The 10946-nt window shown below is 50.6% G+C and overlaps 2 protein-coding genes across 2 annotated transcripts; both read left to right on the forward strand.

The window, feature by feature from the left end:
* Positions 1 to 3846: 3846 nt before the first annotated feature.
* Positions 3847 to 8259, forward strand: LOC126875665 (uncharacterized). Its single transcript, XM_050638553.1, has 2 exons — positions 3847 to 4969; positions 5507 to 8259. The coding sequence occupies exons 1-2, from the start codon at positions 3847 to 3849 to the stop codon at positions 8257 to 8259; spliced, it is 3876 nt and encodes a 1291-aa protein (XP_050494510.1).
* Positions 8260 to 8346: 87 nt separating this feature from the next.
* Positions 8347 to 9381, forward strand: LOC126875666 (uncharacterized). The gene has a single exon (XM_050638554.1). It carries the CDS (start codon positions 8347 to 8349, stop codon positions 9379 to 9381), a length of 1035 nt encoding a protein of 344 aa, XP_050494511.1.
* The last annotated feature ends 1565 nt before the right edge of the window (positions 9382 to 10946 follow it).

The raw sequence follows: 10946 nt of genomic DNA on the forward strand, positions 1-10946 counted from the left end.
GTTCGTATTCGAGTTCCTTTCCCGACGTTCCGCGCAGCGAAATTGAAAGGGACGATCTGAAAAAAGCAGAGTAAACTGGAGTAGCTTTGACCTGTATACCAGGTCCAAAAAGTAATTTAAACGTTTCGGTATAGTTACATGTTTAATTAAGGAACGGTTAACCGGAAAATCTTTGTAATTGAAAAGCATTGAATTCCGAGTAAAGTTGGCGAGCAGATTTCAGCTCGTTGATGGGTCTTAAACGAGGTCGAAAATTCCACTAACGGCTATCTTGGAACACTCGATGAAAAGGATCCGTGGAGTAATGATTTTCCACAAACTTTATTCGGCGTGTCCCTCGTACACGATGACGTAAAGCGACCAACCATAGTGATCAACTCAAATACGGCGGAAGAAGAGAAAGAAAAAGAAAAGTATCGTGAAGAAAAGGTAATACCATCGTAACCGTCGTAAATCGTTGGCAGTTGTCGCGTGTCGATGGTACGTTGATCGGGTCGGTTGTACGCGAAAGCTCTTTATCGACGAACTCGATAAAACTTTCACATCCGGCGATCGCTAAGCAATTTAAGTTTAGCGGAAAATCCATTTCTCTGGCGAAGAAAAGAGTGCGAGCTAGCGGCGCGTGGATAATATTAACTAATTTATATCCCGGGATTTAATAACCTGGCGACGTTGGGCCGGAGTACAGAGGCTCTCAATTACAGTCGGAACAGCGTCGTTAATACAAAAGGAGGCTCTTACGGTCGATAGATGGCGGCCCTTATCGTTGGCTCTCTGCCATCAGCAGGTTTCAGCGACGCTGTCTCGACATATCGATACAATCCCCCATTGGGTGAAACGACAGCGGGCTGGCTGCTGGTTTTTCGCTACGGTCGGACCCGCGCTCCCTGTCGCGAAATGCTTTTGCGTCACGATGGTTTCGCGTCGGTTGTTTGCGCGCCGTTTCGTTACATTCCTATGACTATAATGCTTGGTTACGAGTCGAAAATCGTTTCGTTTCCCGCTGATCTTTGCACGAGTACGAATTTTTCTATTTTTCGACAGTGGATTTTTTTTACAAGTTTCTATACGCGAACATTCGTTGATTTATGCAACGTCGTATACGTATTGTCGTTGCTTGCACGCTGGTTTGCTGAACAGCGTGACGTTTTTTCCATCGCTGGAATCGCACAGACGCGTAAAGCGAAGGCCACCTTGGTATTAGGTATTCTCTTTGAGAAACGTGCAAGCAGAATAGGAGAAAAACGGCACGAGACGCGTTGCAAGGCGCGCGTTGATATACTTGTACGTATAGCCAGAAGCGGAAGGAGTTTTCGCGGAGACTCGAGTTTCCAAGACTGACCGTGGCACTCGTCGCGTCTATTTCGCAGGATCGTTTTATTTTAGAAAAACCGGTCTCGCCGTTCTCTCCAGTCGGCGCCCGTAACTTTTCGCAAACTCTGTTGCCAAATTCCTGGCGAAGAGATGGAAACACGGGCGGCAGGATAGCGCGGTCCACGGGTAAATTTTGTAAGAAATAAATTTATTAACAGGAGTCGGCCAGATTTCTTCCGCGCACCGATTCTGCGTCGCCAGTGCGAATTTCCGCGAAATTTTTCACGCGTGTGTATAAAAGGACGACACAGGATGAAACCGGGCCGCGTGTTTCGCGTAACGTTATTTGCTCGCCGTAGGGTACTTGCAAACAAACGCGTATTTGCCCGTTCATTACATTCGTTTGGCAACAACGTTGCCGTTGCCGTTCTTCCCCCCCCCCCCCCCCCCCATCATCAGCGCATGGTTTTTCACGTGTTTATCACTGGCGATCTACGTTCCGCGTTGATTAATTTTTCAGCAGAAATTCAGCGACCGTTCCGAGGCAGGCCGCTCGAATATTCGCTGGTTTAGCTCGGGCGAACGCCGAAGATTCGTTTCTGCCGAGCTGCAACGGCAAACAGGTCGTTAAGCCTTTAAGTTCAGGCCTTGAGTGTACAGAGCAAACTCACGGCTGTTCGCTCGCCGCGCGTTCCAATGGCAACGACGATCGGCAACGCAGCGATTGGGCATCGCGACAACGCGCGCCGAAACTTGGATCGGCCAGACCAACCACTGCGATAGAAATTCTCTTTCCGTAGGATTCTCGAGAGGGGTCGGATTTCGATCGCAATCGCTATCCCAAATTGCGCGTCACTGGTTTACAAACGGTTCGAACGTAACAGCAGCTAGCTGTAAAATCGACGACTTGAAATCCGCTGGGGCGTCGAGGGGCATGCCTCGACGTCCCCAAAGGCTAATTAGTTTATTTTCGCACGACGGTGGGGCGATGCCCCGGTTAGCGAAACTCCCTTTCCGAATCGTTGATCAGTGTACGTAATATTATACGACGGGTTATTTACCGAGGTTACGACGCTCGCTCGATCGCAGTAGCTTCGGCGCACGCGAGCATCGCGACGCTCGGGGCTCGGGGCTCGTGGCTCGCGTGCCGCTCAAATTAATCAACAGTCAACCTTTTGATCTTTCTTCTCGCGTCCCGATGCATTCGCCGATATTAAAATCGGAAAATTTCCATTTCCATCCGCTTTCCGCGGCTCCACCAACTTTATTAATGTCTCGTGTTACAAACCGTTCGTCCGATTTGCTCTACCATCGAATCCCTCTTTCATCTATCTCTTCGAATTCGACGCTGAATTTGTATTTTCATGCGGATTACGCGGTCCAGGGAATTTTGGTCGTTCCGGTTTTTACTTATTAATTGGAATTTAGGAATGTTACGACGCCTAAAGCATCTGCTCGCCAGCCCGCGCGACCGGACAACAACCGACCTGCGTAACGGCACTTCGACCCTCAATAAACCTAAGGACCCACCATAACTTTCATTTCCCTGCATTGTTTCGCCATATGTCTTCAATCCGATTGTCTTGAAGAATTGCAAGCCAAAATATGCTCGAAACACAGTCGGTTTTAGAGGTGTCCTTGGGTTCATTAGTCGCCTTTAAAACACGGAGAAAGCGGGTATGCACCCATTAGGAAAACCCGAATAGCCCTGTAATAAAACAGGCTAGGTTTTCTCATACACACAGTCATTTACGCACCACGATGGTAGAAGACTCCCTACTCATCCCTTCGAGCAGTAGTGCAGCATGACCAATCGACACCGCGGTTCGTTACCCTCACTTTTCCTAACGAAAGTGGGACCAACGAATCCGCGTTCTTTATGCACAGGGGCACACCCACACCGAACTTTCTTCCGTATTAAACAAAAGAGCGACAAACGGTCTACCAGCTAACGCCTAACGCGACAGTCTCCCAACTAACGCCTAACGCGACGGTCTCCCAACTAACGCCTAACGCGACGGTCTACCAACTAACGCCTAACGCGGCAGTCTGCACATAGCGCGAGAGTCGCATTCTTCACGCAAATCTTTTGTAACTAAGTGCTTGGAAATATATACTTTATAATACTGTGAATCCCAGTGTTATACCAACTCAATCACCCCTCATTATCTCAAAGGAAATCAGGGGGTCGATCAATTCGTGGTGTCGATTGTTATAATCGTAACGGGGATTTACGACCCCCGTTGACGTCTCTCCTCGCGAGTACGTCTCCCCGCGATTGGTCGAATTTACATGGTCCTTCGAGCCGGATCTCGTGCCACCAAAAAGTGCACTGACCAGTGACTATACAGTGTCGCGTGAGATCCAAGTTCCAACCACTTAGTCAACTGAGCAAGGGAACCGCCATCGGAGAGAAGCACCTCCGTCGCGCAGCATCTACACGAGCCCACGCCGCATCGTAACGATTAGCAACAGAATCCCAGATCAACGTCCATTTGATCAAGGTAAGGGCGTTCATTATCAAAATCAAACATGGCCCAAGCTGAATCAATCAGCACGTTACGGCGGAGACGAGGCGTCCTAGCCCGTCGACTTGCAACCATAAGGCGCGAACTCGATGAGTACGAAGCGTCTGGGAAGGCAAACAGAATCTTCCTAGCATCTTGCCGCAGCTCGTTCGATGAGCTTTGGAGGAGGATACTCGAGGTTCAAGAAGAGTTAGGTGTGGTAGATGAGGGGGAAGATGCGCGGGTAGATTCGTTATCGCAAGAGCATCGGGAGCTTGACATGCGGTTCCGAGAGCTCTTTGAGCAAATATCAGCAACAACCCCGTCGACTACAACAAGAGGTGAGACGTGCCGGAAACCAGAGCCGACCACCGTTCCAGAGGTCCGCGTGCCCCAATTCGACGGTGCCCTCGAGAATTGGACCTATTTCTACGACACGTTCACATCCATAGTGGACCTTAACGAAGGTTTGACGAATGTCCAAAAGTTCCAGCATCTACGCTCATCTATAACTGGACGGGCCGCACAGAGTATCCAGTCATTAGAACTCACAGAGGCCAACTATTCCATCGCGCTTGATACACTGAAGGACAAGTTCAATTGCCCCCTCCAAATCTGCATGCGCCATTGGAATCTGATGCGTAATTATCCGGAAATCAAAAGGGAAACTCCAGAGGCCCTAGAGGATTTGTTGGAAACCATCAGCGTAAATCTAAAGGCGCTCGAACATCTAAAGGAGCCCGTCACTTCAAACATAGCGATGATCGAATTGATCGCGTCGAAGTTGCCCGCGTCCAGCCTGCGTAAATGGCAACGCACACTGCCCCGCCAAAAGGTGCCATCCTATCAGCATCTGATAGACTTTCTCAAAACACGGGCGAACGGGACTCAATTCCTCTCTAAAGAGAAGGAATCAAAAGGGTCAACACACAAACACCGCAGTCAGCGAACAACCATACCGCATGGGCGAACCCTTGCTACAACCAGCAGAACGGTGGTGTGTCCGACCTGCAACGGACATCACGAGATCAGACACTGCAAAATATTCAAGGCCAAATCAGCGACCAAACGTTTTCAAATCGTGAAGAAGGCATCGTTGTGCATAAATTGCCTAGGCACAGGACATTCGCCGACACAGTGTACATCGGGTTCGTGTCGTATCTGCGGTCACCGACACCATACGTATCTACACCGCGAAAAAACCCAGGTAGATTCATGGTCGTCGAGCGGTCGATCTTCGAGCGGTCGATCGTCGAGCGGTCGATCGTCGAGCGGTCGGTCGGCAAGCGGTTGGTCGCCGAGCAGTCGGTCGTCGGACAGTCGCGCATCGAGCGGTCGGTCGTCGGGCAGTCGCGCACCGAGCGGTCGATCGTCGGGCAGTCGTTCATCACACAAGCGAGCCTCCACCGAACAATCCCCATCGGGATCATCGAAGTCGCGGTCGTCCCACAAATCGAGGCGAACATCCGATACTTCACGGAAGCATACATCTTCGGTTCCAAGAGGTACGAAAGAGCATTCCTCGTACGAGTCACGCTCAGCCCGGATCCGGAACACCACCCCAACCTCTTCATCCAAGTCCCAACCGGGGCAAAACTGACTGTCCGAGACTACGACAGCAAGGGGGATCGGACTAACAAACACATCTCCCCACACCCCTCTGCATCATGATCTGTTGGCCACAGCACAGATCAAGGTTTTGAACAAACAGGCACAACCAATCCGAGCCCGAGCCTTACTCGACACTGGGTCGAGCATGAACTTCATGACCGACAGGCTCGCGAACTCCCTCGGTATAAGGCAAAGGAGATGTGCGATCCAGATCGGAGCCCTCGACAATTTGAGCACCACGGCAAAACGTTACACCACGGCCACCATCACGTCGACGGACGGCGAGTACAAGAAGACATTGAGATTTCTTGTTATCCCGGCCATATCGATCCTCGTACCAAGCGAGCCCATCGATCCCTCGAGTCTGGGATTACCCAGAAATATTCATCTAGCCGATCCACAATTCCATTGCCCAGCCCCGATCGATGTTTTACTTAGTACCGGATCAACATTCGCGTCGCTGTGCATCGGGCAGGTCAATCTGGCACAACCAGGCGAACCTGAACTACGTCTACAAAAAACACGCTTCGGCTGGGTAATCGGGGGGAGTCCCACGTCCCAAACCGCGATAAATACGTTCCACGCAACCACAACGGCTCTGCAAGAGGACCTCGCACGGTTTTGGGAGATCGACGAGGGACAGGCCACTACTCATCTTTCGGAATCGGAACGACTATGTGAAGAACATTTCCGAAACCATGTCCGACGAACCAAGGAAGGCAGATACATCGTTGCATTACCGTTCAACGAAAAGCTTTCCTCACTAGGGTCATCGAAGGCCACTGCAATGAGCAGGCTCGCCTCTCTTCATCGCCGATTCCAACGCGACAAACAATATGAAACCGCGTATAGTGCTGTGATTCAAGAATATTTAGACTTGGGTCACATGACAAAGATCAACACGGATCACGCCACCGACCACGGATATTATTTACCACATCACGGCGTGACCAAGGAATCGAGCGACACCACCAAGCTACGGGTTGTGTTCGACGGCTCAGCTTCAAGTACCACGGGAGTGTCTCTAAACGACGCCCTTCATACGGGTCCGAAATTACAAGAAGACCTGAGGAACATCCTATTGAGATTCCGGTCATTTCAATATGTCCTTACCGGCGACATCGAGAAGATGTACCGCCAATTCCTCCTACGTCCAGAAGATCGTCCCTACCAAAAGATTCTGTGGCGTGCCGACAACGGAGAGATCGAAACTTACCGACTCAACACCGTAACGTTCGGTCTATCCGCAGCCCCGTATCTGGCCATCCGATGTCTCAAACAGTTGGCAGAGGACGAGGGACCTCGATTTCCGAGAGCAGCGCAGATCCTACGGCGAGACTTCTATGTCGACGATGCGTTGACCGGAGCCGATACGAAGGACGAAGCCCTATCAATCAGGAATGATCTCACGAGATTACTTAAGCTAGCCGGTCTAAATATCCGCAAATGGGCCTCAAACGATCGGGATCTGCTGAGAGGGCTACCTGAGGAAGACACCAAGCAGAAATTACATCTCGGTGAGTCATCCACGTTAAAAACACTCGGCGTCTTTTGGGATTCAGCCGACGATACCATACTATATTCGGTCAAGACGAACAGTGACACTTCCCGAATCACAAAGCGATCAATCAGCTCAGTCATCGCACAAATATATGATCCACTAGGATTGCTCGCGCCGGTAATCGTTCGAGCAAAAATGATTTTGCAACAAGTCTGGACATTGAAGGTAGATTGGGACGAATCCCTTCCGTCAGACGTACACACAGCATGGATCAAATACCACACCCAATTGCCGTTGTTAAATGCGGTAAGGTTCCCTCGGAAGACCATCCTAGAATCCGCAACGAAAATTGAGCTCCACGGATTCTGTGACGCTAGCGAAAGGGCATATGGGGCGTGCGTCTACGTGCGGACGACTGACCGAAAGAACAATATTTGGACTCGACTCCTCACGGCGCGGTCGAAGGTAGCGCCGCTCAAATCGCTCTCCATACCACGTCTCGAATTAAGTGGGGCACTTATTTTGACGTCCTTGATTTCGTCAATACAACAGGCCCTGACGACCAAGATATCGCGGATAGTCTACTGGACTGACTCCACCATCGTACTCCATTGGATCAGGTCTTCGCCGCACACCTTGAAAACATTTGTGGCGAATCGAGTCGCTGAGATACAGACCAAGACCAATATCTCCGACTGGCGTCATGTGCCTACCGACGATAATCCAGCGGATCTCATCTCCCGAGGCCATACGCCCAAGGAATTCCTATGTCCGTCCATTTGGAAAAACGGGCCAAGGTGGCTCCTGCAAAGCGAAAGCTATTGGCCGGTTTGGAGCCCGATACCGGTAGTCGACCTCCCGGAGCAAAAGAAGACGATCTGTCTGAGGACGAGTGTTAACGACAACACTCTCCTCCATCGCTACTCGTCTTGGCCAAGACTAATAAGAATCGTCGCCCGGTGTCTTCGATGGAGACATAAGCAACACCGAACTGCCCATCTCACCACAGACGAACTGACCGCAGCGCACAACAGGCTAATAAAAATCTTACAATCCCAGCATTTCGCGCCTGAAATTCGGATCCTCCAAAAAAATCGAAGCGAGGACGTTGGAGGGAAACTACAGCCATTAAACCCCTTCCTCGACGAAGATGGGCTACTCCGGGTAGGAGGGCGACTAACCAACTCCGCCATACCCTTCAGCCAAAAACACCCGATCATCCTACCGAAATCCCCGGTGACAGAGCTAATTATAGAACAAGAGCACCGGAACAATCATCACACAGGGACCCAAGCTACCCTATACGCGATGAGACTGCGCTATTGACCGATCGACGGCCGTAGCCAGGTATGGCGCACTCTCAGAAGGTGCGTCCGCTGCTGCAGAGCCAACCCTCCACCAGTGGAATACTTGATGGGTGATTTGCCAGAGGCGCGTATTACCGAATCGCGGCCGTTCAGGAACGTCGGAATCGACTACTGCGGCCCATTCTACATCAAGGAGAGGAGGGACCGCAACCGACGTAAAATCAAGACGTACGCCGCCATATTCGTTTGTCTGGCGACAAAGGCGGTCCACATAGAGTTAGTCAGCGACCTAACCACCGACGCCTTCTTGGCCGCGCTACGCCGTTTCATCTCGCGGCGAGGATACTGCGCAACGATCCTCACCGACAACGGCACCAATTTCGTCGGGGCTAATCGGGAGCTGCAAGAACTCCGGACCCTATTGCAGTCCGACGACCACCAGGATAGGGTACAGAATTTTCTCGCCGACCGACAAATACAATGGCGTTTTAATCCTCCGAACTCACCACATTTTGGCGGCTTATGGGAAGCCGCAGTTAAATCGTTCAAACGCCATCTCATCCGCGTGGTCGGCACGGAGCTCCTGACCTTTGAACACCTCAACACCCTTGTGATCGAAATTGAGGCCATTCTCAATTCACGCCCACTGACTCCCACCTCATCCGATCCGAAAGATCCCCCTGTCCTCACTCCCGGTCATTTTCTAATCGGTGATACCCTAACCAGTTTACGGGAGCGTGATTTCAGGACAGTTCCATCAGGACGGCTATCCAGTTGGCAGCGCATTCACCAGATTAAGCAGCACTTCTGGAGCCGATGGTATCGAGAATACCTAAACGAGTTAACCCGCCGCAGCAAATGGGACAAGGGCAAACACAACATTCATGAAGGCACCGTAGTAATCCTCAGGGAGGACAACGTGCCCTCTATGCAGTGGCCTTTGGGCCGCGTAATCAAGGTCCATCCAGGAGCCGACGGAATCATCCGGACCGCTACCGTGCAGACGGCAACAAGCATCCTGGACCGCGGCGTCAAAAGACTGGTCCCCTTACCCATCCACCCAGATCCAGACGAGGCCGAACGCCCACACGGAGCGAAGGAGGTCACCAACGACACACCAGACTCCACAGCCAGAATTTGATCGGTGCCCTCTCAACGGGGGGAGGATGTTACGACGCCTAAAACATCTGCTCGCCAGCCCGCGCGACCGGACAACAACCGACCTGCGTAACGGCACTTCGACCCTCAATAAACCTAAGGACCCACCATAACTTTCATTTCCCTGCATTGTTTCGCCATATGTCTTCAATCCGATTGTCTTGAAGAATTGCAAGCCAAAATATGCTCGAAACACAGTCGGTTTTAGAGGTGTCCTTGGGTTTATTAGTCGCCTTTAAAACGCGGAGAAAGCGGGTATGCACCCATTAGGAAAACCCGAATAGCCCTGTAATAAAACAGGCTAGGTTTTCTCATACACACAGTCATTTACGCACCACGATGGTAGAAGACTCCCTACTCATCCCTTCGAGCAGTAGTGCAGCATGACCAATCGACACCGCGGTTCGTTACCCTCACTTTTCCTAACGAAAGTGGGACCAACGAATCCGCGTTCTTTATGCACAGGGGCACACCCACACCGAACTTTCTTCCGTATTAAACAAAAGAGCGACAAACGGTCTACCAGCTAACGCCTAACGCGACAGTCTCCCAACTAACGCCTAACGCGACGGTCTCCCAACTAACGCCTAACGCGACGGTCTACCAACTAACGCCTAACGCGGCAGTCTGCACATAGCGCGAGAGTCGCATTCTTCACGCAAATCTTTTGTAACTAAGTGCTTGGAAATATATACTTTATAATACTGTGAATCCCAGTGTTATACCAACTCAATCACCCCTCATTTTCTCAAAGGAAATCAGGGGATCGATCAATTCGTGGTGTCGATTGTTATAATCGTAACGGGGATTTACGACCCCCGTTGACGACTCTCCTCGCGAGTACGTCTCCCCGCGATTGGTCGAATTTACAAGGAATTTCAAAGTTATCGTAGACATCTAGAGACGGGTTGTTCGGAGGTCTCAAAGTTTCCAAAGAGAACGAAATTCGGCCAATCTAACTGCTCGGGTTACGTCGTTTGAATTAAAAAAAAAAATCTGCACGTTCGATTTCCAGATAAATAAAATTTTTTGAATGCGATTCGCAGCGCGAAATTCGAGCAGCGGCTATTCGATACGACAATTGCACGATATAGAAGGGGTTTCTATCGCGCGCAATGCTTGCGTAGAATCTCGACGATAGGTACGCGGTATTTGTCGACTAACTATAAATATCGAACAGTTCGACTGGCTGCGCGAAGTAGCGAGTTTCCACGCGCGAGCAATAACGTTTACAATATATTTCACGTAACGGCAAATAGCGCTAATTGTACGCCAGCGTTTTGCCACAGCGATCGTGCGATAGTCAGTGGTACGCACGGCTCGTTCGTATTCACAATCGTGAAACTTAAATTCGGATCGCGCGAATGGCGAATCGAAACAGATTGAATGCCAGATTTCGGGGGGGAAAACGATCGATCGGAGGGTATTCTGACTAATTCTCGGACTAATTCTCCGACTGATTCTCGAACGATGCCGCTCGAACGTGGACGAACCGCGTTAATGGACGATCTAATTTGCAGTTATCTGTTAATCGGTTTAAAACGCTCT

The sequence above is a fragment of the Bombus huntii genome, unplaced genomic scaffold, assembly GCF_024542735.1.
Source record: "Bombus huntii isolate Logan2020A unplaced genomic scaffold, iyBomHunt1.1 ctg00000052.1, whole genome shotgun sequence".
Classification (NCBI taxonomy): domain Eukaryota; kingdom Metazoa; phylum Arthropoda; class Insecta; order Hymenoptera; family Apidae; genus Bombus; species Bombus huntii.

Coding starts and splice junctions, on each gene's coding strand:
- LOC126875666 (XM_050638554.1), top strand. CDS start 8,347: ATGGGTGATTTGCCAGAGGCGCGTATTACCGAATCGCGGCCGTTCAGG.
- LOC126875665 (XM_050638553.1), top strand. CDS start 3,847: ATGGCCCAAGCTGAATCAATCAGCACGTTACGGCGGAGACGAGGCGTC. Junction 4,970..5,506: donor GCCGACACAGTGTACATCGG/GTTCGTGTCGTA, acceptor TGTTGGCCACAG/CACAGATCAAGGTTTTGAAC.